Below are 25076 nucleotides of genomic sequence, written 5' to 3' on the forward strand. Positions count from 1 at the left end.
CCTGCAACGGGCACTGGACATCGTGCACAGGGCTCACCATCAAGGTATTCACCAACGTTTCCACAATTTCAGCCCATTATCAGGGGCTTCTGAAGGTGGATTGTCATAACTCGCTGAACACCACAGAAATATCTTAACTATCTGAAAACATCAGTCTCATGCTAGCATCAGTTATAGACTGTTTCATGTCTATTTAGCACAACTTGCAGCTTTAGGCTGTATAATACGCTCAGTCTTCCATTTACTAAGCCAAGCAAACACTGTTGGCCTCAACTCACAGCTGGCACATCCTTAAACACTTGCAGCAACGGGCTGTCTGAAAGAGCAATAGGCTGACAGAGGGTCCCAAGTGCTTTGCTGAACACCACTAGCAAGTTATCAATTGTCCATTAAACTGCCATCATCTGGGTCCCGACAAAAATACATCAACACAAAAATGCTCTGCTCATGCTGGAGCTGGCACAGAGGTTTCTTTCAGGCTGAATGAAGAGCAGCACACACAGCAGCCTCACACAAACCAATCCCTCTGGGCCAGCTCCTTTTGTTTTTTACTTACATTAATAAATTAATGAGCTTATAGAAAGTTACATAGAAAACACAAGATAGAAATTCTGGGCTCTAACCTGTTATAAAACAAACAATACTTCCATAACCTGGTGGGTTTTCCCTCCCTCATTCTCGTCTGGCAGAATCAGCTACTACCAGTTAATGAGTAAACCAGCTAGCAGTTTTATGAATGTTTGCACACCCCATAAGCCACTCAGCCTACGTGCAGCAGTAGATGCCCCCTTTCAGGATTGTTTATAAAGTTACTTCTATGCGCTAGAGTACCAAGAATCATATTAAGAGCTAAATAACAAGTGGATACAAAAGGCTAGCACTTTTGGTGTAGCAAGACAGAAAGTGATAAAACATTAACAGGGAAGATTTACAAGGAGATAAATTTGTAAACAAGGACAAAAGATTAAAAATGTAGTGTGATGGCACGTAAAAGGGGAGACAGAGGAATGATAAAGAGATTAAACTAAAATGTGTGTGACAGGTGTTCTCTAAACATATGCTGGATTTTCCATAGAAAAAGGGAACTACACCACAAAGTCTAGGGAGACTAAGAACCCAGGAAAGAGTCTAGCACTGAAGCCAGGAGAAAGAGAAAGGCAAAAGAAAAAGAAGTTAAACCTACAGTTTTATTCTCTACAACTAAGCAGGTTATTTCCACTCAGCCAAGTTAACTGTGTGCCTGGGATATTTAAATAGTTCATCACTCTCACATCCAGATTCTGCACTTTCATCTCCCACCCACTGAGTAATAGCCACTGCTACCAAGCACATGGTATCAATGCCTATAGCGCATCTAAAACACTTACAAAACAGTTTCCCACCTTCCTCATTGTATAGAACCCCAGGACTCACGCCTCCATCTACAGAGTAACCAGCTATACATTCTGCATTCCTTTAAGTCCATGATGCACCGTGGAAGCTTCCCATCACAGAGCAGCGAGACAAGTAAAAACTCCAACTGCTCCAAAGGTGTGGAGGAGGAACTACCCTGAATATTTGTCACACACGCAGCTTACCAACAAGGTGTCACACCAGTCCTCGGTCCAGGTCCGAACTCTGCTCCAACCAGCATTAAGGACACACAGTTTCTCCTCCAGGGAAGTCTCACTTCCTTCTACCAGAGCCTGGAGTGCGGTGCAGCTTTCAGTGATGCTCTTCAGATCAGCTTTCCTCCTTTCCAGCTCTCTCAGCACATTCTGAAACAAGAGGAGCCATTAACACTACACACTGCTCCCAAGGGCAAGGGAGCCGGATTTTTACCTCCACAGGAAACAAGAAGTATCATAGATGATCTTCACTTGAGAAAAATCAAACCAAGTAGAATCACCTTCTGTTTACACTCTCTCTCTTCAGATAGTGATCTTGAGAGAGAGCAGAGCAAGCGAGAGCACAATGCATGTAAGTGTCCTAAATAACTTAGCTTGAGACCTTTTTTGTTTGTTGTTTTATAACATCTTCACAGTTCTCTTCCATTATGTACGTAAAGCAGATGCATCGCATCATATTATAGGTGCAATTTTCAAAGGTTCTTTTCTGCGCTGTCAAGCACCACAGAGAATACAATTTTCAAGAGACACTTTGGATTTCTCTGTATGTTTTCCTATTAAAGTACTTTACAGTTAACAGCAATGAGAAAAGCAGTAGGGCCAAGGCTGAATTTTTTTTTGAGAACCACCACCACTCATTATTGCATACGTTCAATTCACTTGCTACATATTACAGAAGCCCTATCGTTATGTTACTTATATGTAGATACGTAAATATCTTTAGCTTTAATGTTTTTTCCAAGTCATCTCTGATTTTAAATAGTGGAGGTTTTTAACCTGAAAAAAATTAATCATATTTGAAAGAAAGCATACTGACATAAAAATTAAGTAATATGTCATTTCTTGAATATCACTATATGGTTTCCGCATGGAAAATAGCGCCTCTTACCACATAAGATCACCGATTATTATTGATAACATCTGGCTATTTAGAAAGCTCTTTCTTGTCTGTGTGCAGTGTGTGGGAGAATGCAGTTAATCACAACTAGTGTCTGCAGCTCCTTGAACATACTATCTGTGAAGTAAATAATTCATTATATACTCATAACTGAGTACCTTAGAGACAGAAACAAATACTCAAGTTACTACATTTTAAAATTGCCTCTAAAAAAACCTTAAGACAGGAAGGACAACTTTACATGCAACATAAAGGGCTCGTCCTCCTGGTGGTGCATCGTAAGAGTTCATGAACTATTTGCATTAGTTACAGATGTATAGTAAGTATACTTGTAAATGGGTATTTACAAGCTTGTTTGGAAAGAAGTCTTAGGGATACTGCCACAGCAGAAGTGTAATAACTAATGCTAGTAACTGCTAATCCTGAGTGAACTGGGTGAGAACAGGTTACAATTAGATGTTTTTCTAATTTTGTAGGCTTTCAAGTTTTAAGATTGTACACAGGCCTATTCTAAAAGCAAAAGGTAACAGAAAACGATGACTGGAAAGACCAGTATTGCTGAACTGTATCAACTGACACTTGTTGCTACCAACTATTACATATACAAGTTTCTACAGTGTAAGAAAACAAATACTTTGTCTCAGAATGAAACACATCTGCCTGCTTCCATGAAAAGTTATGATTTATAGATGGAAGAAAATAAGGAATAAGGGAGCTTTTTCTTTTGCAAAGTCACAATTTTGAAAATAATGCTGTTTCAATCCAAAGTTACAAACTCAGTTTTTCATTAAAAATGTCAATGAACTTTCAGTTTGCTCTACTAGTAAAATATTTGACCCAGCCTAAAATTATATTTGCTGATGGTTAAGAATAATTATATTGTTAAGAATAATTATATTGTTAAAAATAATTATATTCTAACACAGTTCACAATACTTATGAACTGTGTTAGAAATACAATAAGCCACTTAAATACCTATTAATACCAAATATGTATGAATATCTTTAATATTTACTGGCTATTTAGGTTTGAGGCAAGATGCCCGAGATGCAACTGGCTATTTAAGTTTGAGGCAAGATGCCCGAGATGCAACAGATGAGACTCAGTAAGGTACTGAATATCACCTACTGAATCTACTAAAATTTCGTGATGTAAGATTTTTAGGAACAAGTTACAGGGACCTAAATTCACAGCCACTTCTATACAGTATTGTCATAATATTAAAAATTTATTCTACAGATATTTAGAGCGTGCTTACTTTGGCCCAGGCAATTTCTGAATCCAGATCAGAAAGCAAGCTCTCCGCAGTGGACTTCTGCACAAGCTCAGCCTCAGTGGCAGCTAGCCACTCTGACAAAGAGGTAGCCTCTTTCCTCATTTTGCGTGCCAGCTGGGATGCTCTTTCAAGGTCTTGCTTTCCTTCTGTCACCTACCCCCAAAAAAAGGAAAAAAGAAAACAGAATAATATTTTAAAAGATAGCAAAAATGGAAGTGCTGGCCAGCTAAAATATCCACGTGAATACATAAAATCCTTCCATCTGAAGACTGTCTTGCATTGGAGAAGGACACTGAAAAGATAAACAGTTTATAAACTTCTGCATCTTACTATACAAGCCAGAATATACAAAACTAGAATAATTTTAAATAAAGGTACACTTAAAGGAGACAAAGAAACCTGCATATCAACCTATTTATAGCTAGTAATCATAAATTGATGTTTAAACTTTGTTTATTATAACCCTTTAACTGAAACTCAGGGGGACAGAGAATCCAGGCAGTCACACAGGTAAAATTCAGTGTCTTTTTGTGTTTTGATAGACCTGCTAGCTGTAAAGAAAAATTTCACTGAAAATCTAGTCTGCCCTTGAAAATATCTCAGTAAAGTGAATGCGAAATCTGATGTTTGTTGCAGAATAATAAATACTATTTCACACTGGCTACACAATTAGTCTGGTCAATCTTTAACACAGACTTGAGAATAAATCCAACCAAAGCAGTCAGAATCAACTGACATTTCAAAAAATTGTCCTCTGTCTCAGTGCAGTGTTTGCACATATTTATTCAAAATAATGCACTCTTTGAAGATCTAAAAAAATAAATTCATACACAAATAAAATCATAACATTATACTGCAAATAACTCTACCTTTCTGTCCATTCCCAATTTTTTGTCCACATGCTGAGTTATAGATGTGCAGGTTCCACTAGAATCCACATCTTAATGCAGTTCATGAGAAACACAGGTTTGCTTGCATTTTCTATTTCATACTGAGAGCAACCCTTTAGATGGATTACGACTAGAAACCATCATGTCTTTAAAAAAATTACATCAACTCCAACTTTTCATATGACAGTCTGATAGTAAATTGTCTTGCAGGCTGGCTTACAGACAAGAGAATGTACAACAGCGCTCAAAGACTTTGACAAATAGCAGGCCAGCTTTGCCAGAATGATGAAAGCTCTCTGAACCTTCCCTTCTTCAAGACTACGTCCCATTCAGGAAGACTCTGAGCACAGGAGTATTGCACAACTACAGGATTGTTATGTGTAATCTTTAGTCTCTCAACTGATTGCTCCTGGATGTTGGAACTAGCCTATGCAGTATCAGCTTCAGAGTCAAGTTTAAAACATCATCTGACATCAAAACAAGAAAGAAGGGAATTTATACGCAGACAGATGTTCATATGTACAGATTTGGTTTTCTTACCTGTGCCCCCAAGTCATTGTAAAGAAATTTCAATGCTGTCAGTTGTTCATCCATTGCTTTGGGATTATCTGTCTGTTGTTTCTGTACAATTTGCCTTCCTGTCTTGATGACAGTCTCAATCTCCAATTTCACCTCACTGAGGGTCTTATAGAGTTTCTAAAAACACAAATACGTATATTAGTGATCAATTTGCAGTGCAGATTTTCAGACTTTGCTTCATTTGGGGACCTGACCATCAGACTGCACTGAAGCTCTGAGCTATGGATAAAGAGCAATATCTGCCAAGAAGATTTTAAACTCCTGATGTTCCACATTTTATTCCAGTTTTCATTTTCACCCAACAAAAGAGTTAACCCAGTAATTTAGCAGTGTTTGTCCCATAACATCACCACATGTTGCAAGGCTAACATTGTAATCTGTACTTGATCTTATGTACAGTATTTGTTTTGTTCAAATACTAAGAACCAAGGAAACTTGCCCCTGGCATGATACTTCTCCATAGCACAAGGATGAGCCAGGGAAGGGAGTTTATAAAAACTCAGCTGTTCCACCACATCTGTGATCGACAATCCACTACTTTTATGTCCACATTCTCACCCATCAGAATTAGTGGCTTTTAGTTATCAATTGTTCTGTTGGCGCTTTGCAAAGAGTTGTAACAGTTCCATTAGGACTTTAAGCAAAATTTCCTGAGGAGAGAGTTTAGGCAAGAAAAATCACACAAGAAGTAAGCATAAGTTAAGAACTTTGCACACTTACCATGCAGCTGTCCAGATGAGCTTGGATCACATCTGGGTCAGTATCCTTCACATCCAAGACATGAAGTTCTGCTTTTACACCATCCAACACCCGCTTGCAATCCAACATGCGCTGCTCAAAATTGGCTGGTTTCTGGAAAAGCTGATACTTTGTAGACACTTCACGGAGTTTTCTCTGTTTCAATGAATATTATTTTAAAAGATTGTTTTAATACTCACACTTCAAAAAAATAACACTTAAAGCTAAAGCACCCCCTCCCACAGATCCTAACTCACCTCTCATACCACCACATCTCAGTATACACGGCAATACTATTTGCCAAGCCAAATTCCATCACCTATTCCTAATCTCCACCTGAGGTGCAAGAGACCTATAATTCTGCTATCCACTCTATTAAAATACAGAGACTTTCTGACTTTCAGCATTTATGCCATGATACTTACGAAATTTAAACGTCCTTATTCAATTCATCTAATGCTGCTTATTTCCTAATGGAAGCATGTAAAAGCATATACTATTTACTTCTGAGGTTTGGTTGACCACGCCAAGCCATTTACAGGCTGACAACAGCAGTGTATAATTGAAAACCAGAAGCTCTTCACATTTAAATTCTTAGTGCAGCCCTCATATTTTTACCTGCAAAGCATCCAGCTGAGTTCCACCACGGGGAGACCTGCATTCAGGAGAAGCAGGAGGAAAAGAGCGAGCGCTTTTCTTGAGCTCCTCTAAGGTGGATTCATGAGCTGCAATCTCAGCTTGAATTTTCTGCCACATCATAGAAACAGAAAAGAGAAAGAGGGGAAGAGGAATTTGCTTACCATCTACTACCCACCAGAAGTAAATTCTCTCTGTAAAAGTTAAACACTACCAGGCTTATTTTAAATATTCTGGCACTGGTGACAGCTTGCTAAATTGAAAGCCGTTAAGATTGTTATTCAATACAACCTTCAGACAGGAAAAAAATTCAGATTATAAAAGATATCACCTAGTACATCAGCACAGGACTGAAATTAAGCCTTTGTGAATTACTAAGTCTAGGCTGAATTAGATGATGGCTAGAACCATCATTAGATATTTCAAAATGTTTTATAGTGAAAAGATATACTGGAATACCTGGGCCTCCTGGGGCATCTGAAAGGCATCTACCCTATCAGTCAGATAGGATGTCAGCTGTCTGTCCAGCTCCACTAAGTTTTCCTGCAAGACCTGCAACATGTGGTCAGTTTCTCGCATGGTCTGAAGCTGCTGTTCCAAGGCTATCTGCCGGCTCACCGCCTGAGTGGGACAGAAAGGTAAGACAAGACGGAGCAGTAATTCAATATAAATTATATTAAACTTTCTCAAAACAAGGTGGGGGAGACCCAAAAAGTCCTGCACCAGGAGGGCTGTCTAAAAGAGCAAAAGCAAGCCTCAACAGACAGCAATTTTTGAAGCCTGCTGTGATTTATACTGGTAAGTGACAAACACTGGCATAGAAGGAGAGTTCTACTCCTAGATATACAGGATAGTGAAAACAGGTCTCTCCCATCACCTCAGGAAGTATTCTGTTAAAAACATACCAGTTTCAAAAACTAGCTAGTCAATTGAAATTAGGGACTTTGTAATACACTGCAGCTCAATGCTGTTTGATGTGTAAACTTGCACATTTTCTTTGAAAACAATAAACTCTGTCTTTCTGTTACAGTGTGAAAATAGAGGTTCACAGTTCCTTTCCTCCACCACCTCTCTCTTCAACAGCGAAACTTCTACGTTCATCTGAAACATCACTACTTCCATGGAAACACAAATTCCCCACTATCAACACATGCACAGGCCAGCGGGTGCATACACACAGACACAGAGATGTGGGAAATTCTCAACAGCCCAGTGTGTCAGCGCTGCAGCTGCCAAAGCAGATAGTACTTTATTGCCACATAAAAACTGTTGTAACAGGAAAAACAATTCCGAATGCTAACTTCAATGACAGCACGTAGCACCCAGCTGAGGGCACTGCATTCCTGTTGCTCACTGCAAGAGGATGAATTGAAATTCCCTCTATGACTACAATTAGTCAGTGACAGGAAAAAAACCTCCCATCCCACAATTTGGCAGGGAACTGTATTACCAGGATACAGAACACGAGTTACAAACATATGCAACCTGAAATGCAGCCAGTTTTTCTCTACTTACTAAATCTAGAAAAGATTAAAGTATGAGAAGAGGAAGGGGACAACATAATAGATGGAGAATGAGAAGAATGTTTTCCTTCTGTTCCTTATTTCAGTGCGACTTCTTCCTAGCCATTTCAAAGAGTGAAAACGTCACTTATTTATGTTCCTGACTTTTACAGCTAGTGACCAGCTTGCCAGTATTTATGGCGCTGGGACAGGAATATTAAACTCAGTTATTGAACCATGCCCTTTGAGACTGGAATTGCTTTTTTGTCAAAATTACCTGGTAAAATACCAAGGGATCCCCACAGTGCAAGGGTGTGCAAGCGTGCAAAACAAAACCATGATTCAAGTCAGGAAAAGAATGTATCTTGCTCTTAGGGTATCATTCCAAATTGTAAATAGCTGACAAAATTGTGAAGGTTTTTCCTCTTTTCCTGTATTGCAGTCCTGCATCTATGAATTCAGCTGTCTAACAGGAATCATTTCAGACCACTGAGCTGAAAAACCCAGTCTACTTCAACCCTGCCCCCAAATTCTTACCAAGTGACTCAATTCCTCATAGCGGGCATTGAAAGCCTCCAATTTTTCACTGATGATATCATCAAGAATCCCTCCATCAATCAATGTCTGCCCAAGTTCACGAATCTGGGTTCGATTATCAGCTGGATGACGCAGAACTGATTCCAGGGACTAATTAGAAGAGAGAGTTTTAAAGGTCAAGACACTGAACGATACTGCATTTTCAGAGGTGGAAATCTGGCTGCACGCACAGAAGTTTTATACTTCAAATGTCTTGAGAGTGCTCTAAAAGAATGAATTAGTTACAGCTTAATCTATGATGGCACAAGGCAAATACAGTGGTCATTTTGCTTTAGATAATTGAACTTCACAGCACTTCTCGCCTATTCACATCATTTCATACTATAGTGCTGAAAGGAATTAATTAATTTACACAGGGCAGGAGACAGCACACAATTCTATCATGGTACCAAGTACAGCACAATTATGTACAGCAAAATACAGCTTTTAGTGGAGGATCTTACAAATATCCATGCCAAATCCAGAGTAATAATTTAACTTGAAGAATCAGAATTTCACTATTCTATTGAAGTGCAGAACTTATGTTTTCTTAAACGAGGCTATCTGAAAAGTTACCAATCTGACAGCATGACTACAATACCTCAAGAGCGTCATTGACAGCATCCAACTTATCAGGCAGATTTTCTGTCATTTGCACCCTTTCTTCCAAATTGTTTAGCCAAGCTGTTTCTAAATCAAGATACTGAAGCAGCTCAATCCAACAGGACCACACCTCCTAGGAGCAACAGAAAAAACATAAATTAGCCTAGAATGCCAGGCAGAGCTCATATACCCTATGAACTGCTTAAAGAAGTTATGTTTCTGAGACATTCATGTAAAATAGGCAAGTAGTAAATATTCAAAACCCTGCCATGGCACAGGAATTTTTAGGCAGAAAAACCTGTAAATATAGCAGAAAGATAAAAAGAAGTACGCAAAATACACATAGGAGTCTCTGAACTCATGCTAAAATTATCACTGACATCCAGATTCTTACAATGATTTAAGAATGTGACAAAATGCATCACTCCTCTCGAAAGACAGGACATACACAACCTACCCCAAACTATAATTGGCCTGTTCTAATTATTGTCGTATTTCAACCTTTAATCTTGTAGAAGTCTCTTTTTGTCATTTTGGAAGAAACACGGACACATAAGAGAGATGTGAGACAAAGTTACTTATTTGCACAAGTGTTGATTACAATAAAAAAGCAAAGTTAGATAGTGTCTCATGGATTCCAAGGATGTCATCTCAAGTGAAAGAAATCTTGGAAAGGAGCCACAGCAAACTGTTTATGCAGAAGCTACTGGATTCAGTGAAAAAAATTGGACATTTTCAGTGTCCTTCTCCATTCCTCTTCTGCCACCTGCCTCTAATTCACTAAGCTGAGAGCTATCTTTCTTACCTCCAAAGTGTGGCATTTCCCTCGGATCCGATTGCACAGTAGCTGGTAGTTCTCCAGCACAACATTCAGCTCGGTTGCCAGGTCCTGACCACTAGACGGCACTTTGGTGGCCAACATCTTGATGTTGTCTTTGAGAATCTTCACCCGCACCTCCTTCTGCAACACATCCTCCTTCGCTCTCTGCCCAAAGAAATGATTACACAATCAGCCCTCAATTGCCATACGGTCACCTACTCACCACTCAAACCAAAGATCAGCTGTTTAACCTTGGAAGTGTTGCTGCCAAAGTAATCTTGGGTCTGAGCACAACAAAATATGCCACTAACTTGCATGGAATTCAAATTATGCTAGTAAGCATTGAAAAACCCTATTTTATTAAACATACAGACATATCTAGCATTTACGGTTTGTTCATTAAAAATTCGTGACTCAAAGCAAAAAAGATTAAGTTCAGTGTTATTTATATACACTAGCATACAGATATGAAGAAGAAATGTACCAGTGAAAAAACAGAGTTTTGCTAAAAATAAGCATATCAGGGAGATAAAGGTAGGGTGAATTTACAGAAGTTCTGACACACAGAGCTCAGTAACCATCTCCCAAAGTTATCTAGGAAAGATGACGTGATTACCCAGAACTACAAAGTTGGGACCTCTTCCACAGCTGTTGAGTGTGCTAGAGGAACATGCGAAAAAGACAGCCAGAAGAATTCCTTCAATCCTGCTGCACTAAGAGGAACTTGGTACCAAATATACAGGATAAGTACAATACAAGTCCCACCACACAGGCCTGGAGAAATCATATTATCAGTTGTTGAATTTTGCCCTACCCACATTTCAGGAAGGAGGATAGCTGGAAGACAGATCATAAAGACTAGTCCAAGCCTGTCTCTGTTGAGAAAAACTAGAGGGCTCCAGGAACAGGCTCTGTCCATCTCTCTCTCTATTCAGGTTTCAAGGGCAGTTTTATGAAGTTAAAGTACCTCTGATATATAAAGGCACTGCTCTTTATGGTAGAATTTAGTACATGACAGCATTATTGTTGCACATATTGTTCAAGATGTCTTCTAAATGTAAGGCAATAAAAAAAAGCTCCAGTTAATGGAACGGCAAAAAATGGAAAATTCTGGGAAACATATTTTATGGCAGGATTATCAAAAACCACCTAGCCTAATCTTAAATCTACTCCTTCAAATGTAGCGGGACTTCCACGCTCTGTTCAAATGAGAGCAGAATTAGGCAAGCTCAAAAGCTTTTCAAGACCTTAAGCAATAATGCTTCTGGTCAAATACAGAGTGTTCTTTCCCAGTCCTAAAAGTAGTCCCAGTATAATATTCTTACTGCAAATGCAAGAGGATATGCAAGTTTTACAGTAAGCTTAATGGCTCACTGACATATCTGCCAAATTTAAAAGTACAGAATATAATCTGGATTTGAAAAGGTACATGTGCTCAAAGTCTGTCAGATTTGCCAATGAAAAGAAGGTGCTTCCTTTTCTTGGCTTCTGTTCAGCAGGCTGTCAGACTATGTGATCTCAAATGGTTTCAAAGGACATGAATATATTAAAACACTTCTTAAAGACTGCTTCAGAAAGCCCCTTCAAAAAGAACAATTCGGAACTTTAAATAGATTTGTCAAAGTACTTGTAAGGAACAAAAAAATCCCTTTTTTTTTATGCTCCAAGTAACAGTGTTGGGCATACTCATTTAAATAACATGCATACAAGTCAAAACATTTGTGAAGATATGCCTGAACTCTCAGATTTAAAAGCAGAGAGAATTATTGTTTACATACACCCAAGAAAATTATCTATTCAATACGTAATTTATAATGAGACAAAAATAGCTCCTTCTCCTCCATTTTTCTGTCCACCAGTCTCAAAATTAGAGAAGTGGGGACCAGCATCACTGTTCGCAACAGATGAGGAACGCAAGATAACCTTAGAACAGAACTCGTTTAAACTGCTTTTCTAAACATGAAGTTACTATATCTAGGGGACAAGAACCTGAAGCCCAGCAGCTAGAAGCAGAAGAATATGTTTTCACTATCACTAATTTAGAAAGAAAAGGTGATGTTATACTTTTCTTTCTCAAGCTTCGCCTCCTGCACTAAGTTTCCGTATTCTTAGTGTTTAATATACTATACATAGCAAGCCTGGCTCAACAACTGGGCAAGCTGCTATTCATTATGAAATCTCTACCCCTCGTGGCCAAACAGAACATCTGCTTTTATAGTTCGTGCTTTAAAAACAAAAATCCCACAAAGCAAAGCTGAAAAATACCACTAATCTTGTCATGACCTGCGCTCCTTTCCACATAGATAATAATTCCACAAAAGGTCAAACCCCCAAAGCCACTAAGTTCTGTTTCTCTTTAATCAGGTCTCTACAATGACCTGGTATTCCTGACCTTCATTTCCTCCACCGCATTCTCTAGCTCTTCAGGGGACTTGTATTCAAAATCTTTCTCCAAATATTCTTCTTCAGCCTGGGTCATCCATTCTTGCATCTCTGCCAAATCCTTCTTCAGATTTACAGCTTTTTCCTGACTTTCAGACAGGCGATTTTTCTGACTAATGATCTAGAATCCAAGGTGGAGAAAGAAACAGCAGTTTTGTTACTTAAATGTCCTTGTATATGTGAAAAAATATGTCTTTGTTAAAACATTTTACTATCAAAACATTTTCAGTCCTTTTTAATTAACAAAAGACTTTTACACACACACACAAACTCATGATCTCTTTTAAGCAGATCAACAAAATCTATAGGTAAGGGAAGCAGAAAAATGACCTTTTTTTTCCCCTCATTACATGTAAACTGGTAAGAATACCTGGAAAAAGTCACATAAAAAAAAAAATCCCTGGAAAAAGTCTGATCACAAGTGTCATATAGTTAGATAAATCTTTATACAGAGCACTAAAACCTCACTTCTTTCCACAGCCCAGGCAATCTGGATTCTGTATCAACAGCAAGGTTCTCCAACACAGATCCTCGCCAGGCATTGCAACTAAAGAAGTATGATTCTACAGACAGCAGAAAGCTTTCACCCAAAAGAAACAACCAAATACACCAGACTAAAGTAGTAGTCTATTTATAGCCATTTATTTTTCAAAGCTGCTTGGAAGCAGGCAGAAATTACACAGGCCAGAAGAATATTCCAGATTTCAGTAACAGAACAAAAAGGTCAGACCTCCCTCCCACCCATGCCAGAAACAGGACCATGAGGAAAAGTGAACAAATTAATCTTTAGTTGCAAACAATTAAACTGGAAGGAGCACAGTGAACTCTTACATACTGAGATGTGTGTGTATTCAAACAAAAGTACTGTTGCACAGATATCCCCTAACATATTTGCACTTCTGAAGGATTCACTGGGTCAAGCCAGATTTCAGCCACTTTGACAGCGGAACAAGTGAAATGTACTTGTCCTACTGCTTTTCTGCTTCACGTCTTGGCCATCCTGCCATTGCCACTCAACCGAACAAACACCTGGTAAGGAGCAAGCACTAGCAATATATGGAGAACTCACCTGTTTGCTCAGTTTCTCCCATTGAGTCTGGCAGTCTACTAGCCGAGATTTTGCCCAAGTATTTATGCCTGTGATAGGCTGAGCTCTTAAAGCAGACTCTATTTCTTTCATCTCTTTCAGTGATGGTTCAATCTTCTCCATTTCATTGACAAACATCTGAGCACAGATCAGAGAAAATGAATGTTCTTCTTCAGCAAGACATTACATAATTTATAGGATACCAGTAAGTTTTTAATTTTTAATTATTCAAGAGAAACTTTAATAAAAAAAGCAGAGTGATGCTGTATTCAATACCAGACTGTTTAAAACAATCCTTCAGTGGCCCAAAACATCAGAACTACCCAACTAAAAACCAAAATACAGCTTGCCATAAACAGTGCAAACATGCTCACATGCCATATGCCAACATTGGAACAACGCAAGTTTGAAGATTATGTGCACTACTTACCCTGATGTTTCTGGCATACCTCAGACCCTTATTCTTCTCCCAGAAACAAACATTAGAACGTACACTGCAATTACTTGCTATAAGATGAAATTCTATCTATTTGTGATCACTATGTGCCACTAGCTAGAAACGAATCTTACTTGTAAAGGCATGTACAACTCCTAAACCCTAAGAGTTTCATCAGTTATTTGTTATTTTTATTGCCCTTGGAAGTTTAATGCAGAAAGCACTTTTCACTCACTGATTCAATTCCCTAATCACAAAATTAGGAGAAATATATAAACATTTTCAGAGGAACTAATGTCAGCTTGTAGATGAGTATTTGTAAATATGCTGAGGACCTTTGAAAAGTATGAAGTGTTATGGCTACACACAAGGAACCAATTAAATGTACCCTGAAGAAAGATAAGACAATTTTTCTGACCAGCTTTATAGAATATGCCATGGACAATATTTCATAATAGAAGCAAAATAATACAGAAGAGATGCTAGTCATCATTTATTTCAAAAGATTCCTTGAAAGAACAAAACTCACTGTGCACTGGTCAAGCTGTCTTTGAAGCCCTTCGGTATCCCCTTGAACAGCTTTTTCTGTCATTAAGAAGTCTTTCACACCATCCATCCACTTCTGAACGACTTTTGAATCAGCCTAAATCAAACATAATAATGAAAAGCTGATGCAATGCAGTGATGAAGAGTGTATGGCTGTTGCATTTCAACAACTTCTGGCAGTGTCAAAAGAATATTCTACAAGCTGCTAGCAATACCTTGATTTTGAATCAGACAACCTTTGTCTTCATTTTTGGTTTGAGGTTGGGTTTTTTCCTCCCAATTCCTCTGTTCTCAAATTTATATGAAAATTAAATTCATAACAGTGATTCTTTTACATCCATGCCACAGCGTGATTTCATTGACACTGCGCTGCTCCAGGCTGTTGCTCAGAAACACAGGAGCAAGTAAGGAGGCAAGCACAGCTTTGAGAAGTATGTGGTCACCCTTCACATGAGGGACCTGGCTGAAGGCTGGGGATAGCCTTTTCCTGACAACAGAATCCGTGTATGACTGCTTCCACCAGACTTGTTCAAGAGACATATTGCGCTCCAAGGAAAAGAGAGAGCCCTATAGGAATATATATTTGGGGAGAAGAGGAGGAGGTAATGCTAAACATACTTGACGGGTAGAAGCTATGCTGGGAAAGCCATTCACCTTACAGAGAAACACAGGCATAAAAGGAAATACCACAGAGGATTAGACTAACCACCAAAAAAATGTCTACCTATTTGAGGCCAATAGCAGCTACTGTACTCACTAGAACAACGCACAGGGTGGAAAAAAAAAATTACATACACAATTTCAGAGTTATCCGACCTAACATTTGGCAGTTGCCTTATATCCTGCAATAAAGTAGGTGGGAAGGGAGAAAGGAGGGTTGTCACCTCCTTCCCATGCAAATTGTGGATGTTCACAATCACCCTTACAAACAAAACCACCACAAACTTAAAGCAGGGAGAAAGTTTTTCCTTGTCCTGGTTTAACTCAGTTATGTGATAGGTACTTTTTAAATAATATAGTTAGACATTTTTTAATCAATATTTTTGGACTGTTTCATTGGGTTTTTTAATAGATGGCATCTTTTTATTCTGACACAATCGTCATCACAGAGCGTTGTTAATGAGAAGCTACGTCAAAGCTCATCAGCTTCACCTTCTACTCTGCATGTCACTAAGGAAGAAAGCAAACACTTTGATTCCTTAAAAACCTTTCAATAACACTTCTTTCAAAATCAATACATTATACGCTGCTTCTCAAAAAAAAAGTCTGCACTAATGAAAACCCATTATACTAAGATCATATTTATTTTTAGGCCAATGCTACCATTAGAGGTCAAAGTCATGACATTTTCTTCATTCCTTTTCCATTTTAGGGGGAATTTCCTGCAGCTGATTAGCCTGAAAATCATTTTCCAAAAAACAGACCCCAGGAGGCTTAACAGTGAAACATGGCTTAGTGAAAAAAAAAAAAAAAAACACACACAACAACAAAACATATTTATAAAGGCTGCCATTTGACCAAACGTTTTAGCATATACCTAATTTAGCTTGCTTACAGTAAGCTACTTACATAAGTAGCTGAAGTGAATTAAATGGCATTACTCGCAAAGTTAGGCACACATTTAAATAACTTGCTGAATCACAAGCCAAGTCTACAGAGGTTTAATGAAGTAAACACTCCTGCACTGCACAGGTAAATAATTACCAATGGCCAAATACCCAGCGTAGTTTGTTGATGTACAAGAGCTCACAATTTTTAGACATGAACTAAAACATCGGACCAGTTTCTAAAATTTATTCCAGGCAGGAATAAGATCAAACGTGCTGAATTTTAACTTGTTCACTCCTAGAAAAACCACATAATGTACAGTCATGCAGTAGATTTAAAAGAACTGAAGGTGATACATAATCAAAGACACAGCAAGCCACACATTCTTAGAGGTAAGATAACAGAGGATACAAGATAGAGAAATTTTCTTCCAGAAAATACAAGATGCAAAACTGATAAAATGATTTTTATCTACTTTTCCCTTCACATGACTAGTACAGACAGTCTCACAGTAAAACACACGTCATGTCACTAATGCACGTGTCAGCTTGGGGGAGCCTCTGTCACATCACAAATCACATAAGGGCCACCTGAGCAGCAGGACCCACAGGCAGATCTGCCACTTGCTCATCAGACTAACAAGGACATTTTAAGCACTGCCCACCTGTCTGCTCACTGTTAAAATAAGGATACTTACGTTCAGTTTCTTTTCAAAAACCTAAATGTGAGGAGTGCCGTTTTGGGAAATGCCATCTTTTAAAGGTGAATTAGGAAAAAAAGAAACATGATAAATAAACCAAGACTTGTGTGTAGTTGCACATGACCGTACGTTCTCCAAGTGTTGCCATTCACTCCTTTTTTTTTCTTCCCCACTTAATTTTTTCTTCCTTTAATAGTTAGATGCTTCATCTCCTCTCTTAACCAAGAGGATACTGCCCAGCCATTCAACCTAATCTTGTGTCTCTGGTATCACATCTCTGGTACTGACCCATTCAGTGTCTGCACCAAGACCATATACCCAGTTCTCCCATATGAATCTTTCTTGCAGTGCAAGTTCCATCCTCATCTGTCCAATGCCATCCACAACTATTTTATTCAACTTGCTTCACATTCTCATTTTTATTAATACAGTGCTAAACTACAAAAATCTCTGTATAGATTAGTACCACTCCTTCAAAAGGAAAAATCAGAGAATGTAAATAGATGACTGTTCATCCACTGACAGCTTTATTTATTTAGAAAACACAGGAACTGGGTACTTAAAAATCCAGTTCACGAGAAAACACCCTCACTGTAAACCCCATATTTCTACAGATAGCACCACTACATATTTCTTCCATTTTCAATTATTTAATAATTACTTCTACTGTTTCTTCTCCTTTAATTTCTTTTTCAGCTTCTGTACTTCTTTTTAAGGTAACAAGAAAGTTTAACATGCCACTCAGGACAAAATTCTTCTCAGATCTATACAACAGCACACAGCTTCAATGCTCTGCTCTACATAGCTCTTCAAAGCTCCCATGGGCATAAAAATCCACATCTTCCATCAGTTTGCCATTCATATATGTGGAGGCACCAACATCACTTTGGACAGCTGTGGAGAACAGTGCACTTCACCTTTGGCTGAAAAAACTGAGTCATTGATATAAACTTCATAAAATTGATAAAAACCTGCCATGCTAATACTGCAAGGGTGTACTCTACTCTCAGTTAAACACAAGAAAGGATTTCAGTTTTCAGGAGCCATTCTTCATCCAGTTAAAGCTGTGATTTAGGAAAGTAGGGGCATGTACAGACCACTCAATGTGATTCAAGTGCAGAAAAAGCAGAGTTCTGCACTTGCAAGAAATTAAGGGAGAAAAAAAACACTGCTAAAACTGATGAGGTAAGAAGGTCTTGCTCAGTGTAGCTACAGATAATCAAGGCAACTGGAAAGGCAAACAAGGCAATCATTTGAAGAACAAGACTGATAGAAAGTTGTTGCACAAAGGCCATTGAGGCAGGCTTACATGCAGAACATTTATTCTGTCATGCTAAATAACTAAGAGTATAACCACAAAGAGAGGGAAGGGAAGACAATGAGACACAGTAGGTCAAAGTCAGGAGAAAAATTAGAGGAGGTGGTTGCTGGAAAATAATCACCAAGGGCTTGGCTAAGCCTTAGAAGTTAATTTCTTTTAGGGTCCTGTACTAGGATCACTTTGGGCAGTCAGCTCCTGCTAACCAGCAGCATCAGCTCCTCCACAGCTCCACATCATCCCACAGGCTCCCACAAGTAGCTACAGAAGCTACGGATATGGGTTTTTGAAGGAACCAGACTAAAAGCAGAAATTCTTTCAAATATAGGTGCACAAGTACACATATTCCTGAACATGTTATTTAAGGGGGAGTGGGGCAGGGACAGCTTTTATCTTTATGCCTCGGGTAATACAGCCTAACAGTATTACACAAAAGTGTTACATAAAAGAAATACACATTTTTCCTCTGAAAACCTGCAATTCCTCCTCCTATTCATACGATGGGTTTTGGCTTCCATTTACAAGTTCATTAGCCTAGACTGGACTACCATACCCACATCATTCATACACACACATCCCACACACACACTGCTAGGAGCAGGTGAAGTCCTGAAACAAATAATTAATAAATAACACTTTACGAGCAAGTTTTTCCCTCCAGGCTTTTTACCCAAGTAAAACTTTTCATGGAAGCATGGATGTGCACTCTGCTCTTAATTTAGTTACCATCTGTTACTCTTTCTATGACTACTCCTGCTATAACTTCTTCCAGGTTGGAGGTTTTTAATATAAAAAAAGTAGTAAAAGAAAAAAAAAAAGGACTTGAGGCTTTTACTACTTCTGAACCATCATCAGCAACAGTTTGTCCAACTTTCACTGCAACGCCATGCAAGTCAATTACCTGGCCTTACTAATATAAATTTCAGTTTAAACACGTGTCTATACTTGAGTAGTCATTAAAGACCCTGTCTGGCTTAAAATAAATAACCCCCCCCCCACTTAGTTTGAAGTTTGAATCCGTTATCAAAGAAAAGAACAGTTTTCTGCTTCAGAGGGAGGGGAGAGCAAGATGGAAAGAAACTTTTGGGGAAAATTGATGGCATGCATACACGACATCAATGTTCTTGAGCGGGTGCACGCAGCAATTTGCTTATGTTGATAAATTGCATGATACATGGTCTGTTAAATGGAAAAAAATTTTTAAAATTCCACACGTCAAAATATGTTTAATGCCTGTGAAAATACAGATTTCTGTTAGCTAATGCACATGTGCCTTCATACCAAAAGACAGGAATCTCTCAAAGCACCTTCTTGCTTTTTGAAGTTTAAAACATAATACAAAAATGAATAATATGAGACTTAAAGTCTAGTTAAACATTACTCTCAGGAAAAAAATGGCACTATATTTTTATACTTTTATACTGCTTTGATCAGCTTATACGTTCAAGCTGATACTGAAGAATGGTTAGTACCTATTTAACTTTTAGGTCACAATAATATTGCCATGGGCTAAATCTTTATATATTTATTTTTCATTATTTTTTTCCTCTCCCCAGAGGAATATAAATAGTCTAGAGAAGGAACATAAACCAAACACAAAGAAACCCATCTAACCAGTAAATATTGAGTCAACCTTTTCTAAACTATTTAAGCACTTATCTCTCCTGTCTTTATCAATGGGTTAAATATCTAAATACCCTTTAAATACCCTTGCTTTTAGTCCCTTTGTTTTTAAAGCATTGGGATTTTCTGTCATGCAGGATTTCATCTGTGTGTATGTATATGTGTGTGTATATAGAGAGAGATAAAAAATAGAAGAGTGCTGATTAATCTTAATTCTTTAACTCTCTTTGCTGACACTTCAGAGGCCATCTCTTAGAACTGGAAAACTCACTATACCTAAGCAGTTTCTTTACTTCCTCTTTTAACAGGCTGTAGTATTTCTTTATTTCTGTTGACAGAAGTCCCATGTGAAGGAGCAAATTTTCTGTGTAGCAGGTATGGCATTTCAATTTTAGATGTCAAATCAGTAAGGCATTGGTTATAAGACACCAACTGCAAGAGAGGGCACTCAGCCCCTGGTGAGATCAAGCCTTCAACAGCACAGCTGACATACCCTTCGCTTTGGCATAACCTTTGCTTCTGGTATTGAAAGAAGAAGAATGCCAATTTTAAGTGAAAAGTAATTCTATTAGAAGATAAAATATCCTGGCATGTTAAGAGTCCTCTGCTACCCTGTCACAAATATACTAGATATGCTTCCAGCCTCTGCCAGACTAGCAGCCCATCAACATTTCCCTTCTCAATCAGTATCATCTGGACTCCTGCAGGAACACAGAGAAATAAAGGGCTTTAAAACAAGTGAGTTATGTAACAAAAAAAAAAAATCCTTTCGTTTTACCTCAAATATTCTCAACTTGGATGTAATTTCCTCCAGCAGTTTAACATCTTTGGAAATCTTGAGCTTTAATTTGTCCCAGTGTCCCTGCACATGCTTGAACTCTTGTGTGTAGACCTTCTTTATATCAGGAGAAGCATGTTTCCCCAAAGCCTTTGTTTCTTCAGCAAGTTTATCTACCCTGGGCTTCTGGGCTTCCAATGTCTCACAAACCGCCTACAAGGGAAAACAAAGAGAAGAAAAATCTGCTTCAAGCATTGGACGTACAACAGGTACACGCTTACATACATGTCAAAGGTTTTGTTGTGCAGAGCACAGATTCAGTGAAGAGGGATACTCCAGTTACTGCAGTAGAGATTTCCAAATAACCTTTTAAGCAGCAAAACCTTCAGCTGCTCTAATGATGCAGTAGCAGAGATTACAAAATGGGCTGTAAAACTTGGCCACGTTGCTAAACACACCCAGGCCCCTACGCCTCTCCTGTGCTGTGCTATACTGGCACTCAAGTTAGCAAACCAATGGTTACACTACACTGCAGTCACAAAAGAAACTGCAGTGTAGACACACCAGGACCTCAGTTTTTTCAGTGGAAACAGATATTTATTTATTTATTAAATAAAACAAACAATAACGCCCACACAAACAGGCTGTGTCGTTCTGAGTTTTGTAAGGTACGATTATTGTAAGGTCTAGCTGCAATGACAGCTCTGGATACTTTTTGTTTTGAAAGCTACTCTTCCAGCTGGAATACAGGGAGGATACACCCTGAACATATTTACTATGGCATTGCTGATACGAAGAGTCACTTGAGCTGAAATAGCTAATTTCCTAATATTAAGGAAAGATAACAGCCGAAGGTAAGCCAAGACATGAAAAATGCTGCCACTTCATTAAACTGGTCATTTTGGTTATCCTGCTTAAAATTTTGCTTAAGAGAGAAATTTTGAATGAATACATGAAACCATTACTGATTTCATTAATTTAACCTTAATAAGGTTAAGGTATATACATTCAATGTGCACATGGGGGATATGTGATCATATATTTTGCTATGTTTTACTGAGGAAGGATCTTTTTGATATGTTTATGTTCTCAATTTTACTTTTTATGTACAGGAAGGAAACAGGATAAAGTGTACCGTTTCCTCTAAAAAGATAGGTCATGACATCGCAATAAAACTGGGAAGATGGATGCTTATTTCTGCAAACAAGAGCTTTCTTTGCAGAGGGCCACAGACTGAGTCAATCCCCAGCTTGGGTCTATGCCTGAAGCACTTATCAGTGCCTGCTACAGCGCAGGAGGAGGAGCTGGATGATCTCAGGCCCACAAGCAGCTCATCATCTGCAATTTGTTTCCATCTCCCATCACACTCTTTAAAGCTCCCACACTGGCATGGGATGTCCTTTCAGGTAATTAGTGTCTGAAGAAAAGAGGGAGGAGGGATTTGGGCAGAAGTAGGAAAAGACAAGCCTCCAAAGAATAAATGCCACGGCAATTTAGTTAGCATATGGACCTGAAAATCTCTGCCAACTTTAAACAAGACAGAATCAACATTAAAAGAGAAATCCAAAGAACTCAGAACTTCTTTTTTAATCTGTTGGTTCAAAAAAAGCCAAAGCACTAACACTCCTGTTTATTGGGCTTTTAAAAATACCTACTTGATCACTCTGCCGAATAGAGAAGTATATAGAGACAGACACAGCCTCTCCCCACCCAGCAACTGGAGTTCAAGAGCTGCTCCAGAGTCACCTGAAGCCCTCTTATGCCACCACACAAGGGAAAAACATGTTTCTGAATTAAACATGATTCTACAAAAGCAGTAGAGGACAGCAGAGAGGGCAGGGTATTTGTCTATGTTTTTTTTAAAGAAAACACAAAACAAAACAAAAACCACACCACTGCAGATGCATGATTCTCTCCCATCACTCCACCCCTGCCCCAGTAACTGCTATTTACAAACCAACTGTCATCCATAGATTTTCCTCTACTTAATAGGCTCATAATAGGAAAAAAAAATACCACTTCTAGAATTTGCGGACCAATTGTCTTTACGGCTCACAAGCACTGTTTCCCTTTGAAAGGCAATCCGGAGGCCAGAGGAGTTCAGCTACTCTCTCATAACAGCAGGAGGATGAAATGGGATGGATTTGTTAACCAGCTGAGCCTGAGAGGCACCCCATGTCTGAGTAGGCTGTGCCCAGTGCTTGGAGGAGGGGACTAAAGCCTGCGTCCCATGGCCTCGCTGGGAGGACTGAAGCAGGATTAGGGAGCCCACATGGCCGCAGGGGAGGGACATGGCCTTCCCAGGACAGCAAGCCCGAGCAGGCTGGGCACGGGCATGGCTGCCAGGCAGCTGCCATGCAGCTCAGGCTGGAAGAGCCAAAAGGCAGCTCCCAGGAGAGGGAAGGGCAGGCCAGGCTCCTGGCTTTCCTCACCATTGTGCTCAGCAGAAAAGGAGCGGATCTTGGATCAGGTCACCAACCTGATCCAACCAAGCTCCTATGAGGGGGATGGATGCTCTCGGGACCCTGACATCCATTCTGAGGCTACTCAACACAAGCGAGACATGGACACTGAAGAAAGCCTGGGGAGGCCATCAAGGTGGTCTGAGGCACCACAGCACTTGAGAGGAGCTCCCTCAGAGCCTCCTCTTCCCCCAGCCAAGCAGCCCCAGCTGTCTGGGCCTCGTCTCCTGCCATAAGCAGCAAGAGAAGCTGTGAAGCCTGCAGGCTGGGAGATACCCAGCCCTCACCCAGCAGGTCCCTGCGGTGAACCAAAGCAACCCTTCCACACACCGCTCCCCGATCGGCTCCACTCCGAGTCATCTTTTAGTTCCCCCACTGAAAACAAGGCAGGAGAGCGGGGGGTGACCGCAGCTGAATAAGCAACTTCCTCGCTTCAGCGTGAAGGTAAGAGTCACCTTTGCCTGCTGCAGGGCCTTCTCCACCTTACTGGGGTCGCCCAGCCCGCTGGCGATGGACTGCTGCTTGCACTCCAGCTCGCCCAGCGTGCCCTTCAGCCGCTGCAGGGAGTCCACGTAGTCCTGGCTCGGCTGGCTTTCTGCCTCTGGAGTCGTTAAGAAGAGTAATGGAACAAAATACAAAGTAAGGAAATAGACACAAGAGCCAAATTATAAGAGACACGAACCTAATCAAAGTGCTCAGAATCATTTAGAAACAAGAAATCAAGTGAGATATACTTGTACACTGAATCCTGCTGAGACCTTCTAAGAGATAAAAAAAAACTCTTCTGCTGATGACAGTTTCTTTCTTTAAAAAATATTAATTACATATAATATATAAATATTATACAGAATATAATAATAAATATAGGATGACACACACACACCCCCCAAAAGAAAAATATTTTAAAACTCAATCCCATTTTTAGAATTTTCTTATACACCTAAACACCTAAATCTCTTGGGGCACACAGGGTGATAGAATCAATAGTACTTGGGCTTTTGCATGCCTAAATCCTCACAATTTAGTATTTTCCATTTTAAAAAGTTTTAGACATATCTACTATTTATATGCAAACACACACATATCTACTGTATATAAAATACAAAGTATAGCATATAAAATAGCCATTTATTAGGTATAAAGTTAAATATACACACTACATATATTAACTACATAAGCTAGTGTTTTTACATATAAACACACGTACATAAAGTATGTACGAGTGTAGAAGTAGGGTTTGGGTTTTTTTTTTTTTATATGTATATACATACACAAAAAAAAAAAAAAAGCAGCTTTTAGCCTGTTGCCAGAACAGACATGTTATCTGTGAAGACTGAAAAGAGAATTAAAGTTTGGATAGAGTATCTGCTTGCAATCTTTGACTGCATCTCAGATTTTCCTTGAGCCAGCCCTCTGTGGAATCCCAGGCAGGAGGCAGCATCTCACTCTGGCATTTCAGAAAGAAAACATCAGATTTAGAAAACTGCAGCGAACAGGATTTTGGCTGTAAGACCCATGCTGTGGTATGCAGGTTCTCTGGCCTTGGATTCCTAAGCAATTTTGTTACTGCCACAAGTGAAAATTAATCTAAGCCTTGTTCCGACTCACCAGGTAGCTTTTCAGCAGCTTACTGTCAGAACTGTCATATCATTTATAACTAAGAAATGAGTCAACGTTTCTAGAGAGACATTTGTTATCTAGCTTCCTCTTCTCAAAAATCCAGGATCAATTTATAGGGGAAAAAAAAAAAAAAAGTCAGCAAAAAGCAAACAGGTACACTGTCACTAAACTACAGCAAATCCGGAAGGAGAAGGAAATAGTTAAAATAGCCTCCCATTGACAAAACAAAAAATTAAGTCACAATTCCTATAAAAAAATGCCCGTAGAGGTGGGACAGAGTAGCACTCCACGAGGGAATTTTCAGAGGCTCAAAGAGACGTGAAAGGAGCTGGACTTCTGTCAGTCAAAGCCTGCCAAGTTCACAAATGCTGAAGTGCCACCACCAGTTGT

The 25076-nt window shown here is 39.2% G+C and overlaps 1 protein-coding gene across 1 annotated transcript in view; it reads right to left on the reverse strand.

Moving 5' to 3' along the window:
* UTRN (utrophin) overlaps nucleotides 1–25076 on the reverse strand; it is a 339386-nt gene that overhangs the window by 245809 nt on the left and 68501 nt on the right. Inside the window, exons 21-34 of the mRNA XM_074144306.1 lie at nucleotides 23522–23667; nucleotides 20605–20817; nucleotides 14621–14734; nucleotides 13638–13793; nucleotides 12519–12689; nucleotides 10112–10291; nucleotides 9305–9439; nucleotides 8665–8814; nucleotides 7085–7246; nucleotides 6608–6736; nucleotides 5972–6145; nucleotides 5213–5368; nucleotides 3765–3935; nucleotides 1578–1757 (exon numbers count right to left, since the gene is read on the reverse strand). Of these exons, the coding sequence (XP_074000407.1) occupies nucleotides 1578–1757; nucleotides 3765–3935; nucleotides 5213–5368; nucleotides 5972–6145; nucleotides 6608–6736; nucleotides 7085–7246; nucleotides 8665–8814; nucleotides 9305–9439; nucleotides 10112–10291; nucleotides 12519–12689; nucleotides 13638–13793; nucleotides 14621–14734; nucleotides 20605–20817; nucleotides 23522–23667 (2237 nt within the window). The remainder of the gene's footprint in view (nucleotides 1–1577; nucleotides 1758–3764; nucleotides 3936–5212; nucleotides 5369–5971; nucleotides 6146–6607; nucleotides 6737–7084; nucleotides 7247–8664; nucleotides 8815–9304; nucleotides 9440–10111; nucleotides 10292–12518; nucleotides 12690–13637; nucleotides 13794–14620; nucleotides 14735–20604; nucleotides 20818–23521; nucleotides 23668–25076) is intronic.

The sequence above is a fragment of the Numenius arquata genome, chromosome 2 (assembly GCF_964106895.1).
Source record: "Numenius arquata chromosome 2, bNumArq3.hap1.1, whole genome shotgun sequence".
Taxonomy (NCBI): domain Eukaryota; kingdom Metazoa; phylum Chordata; class Aves; order Charadriiformes; family Scolopacidae; genus Numenius; species Numenius arquata.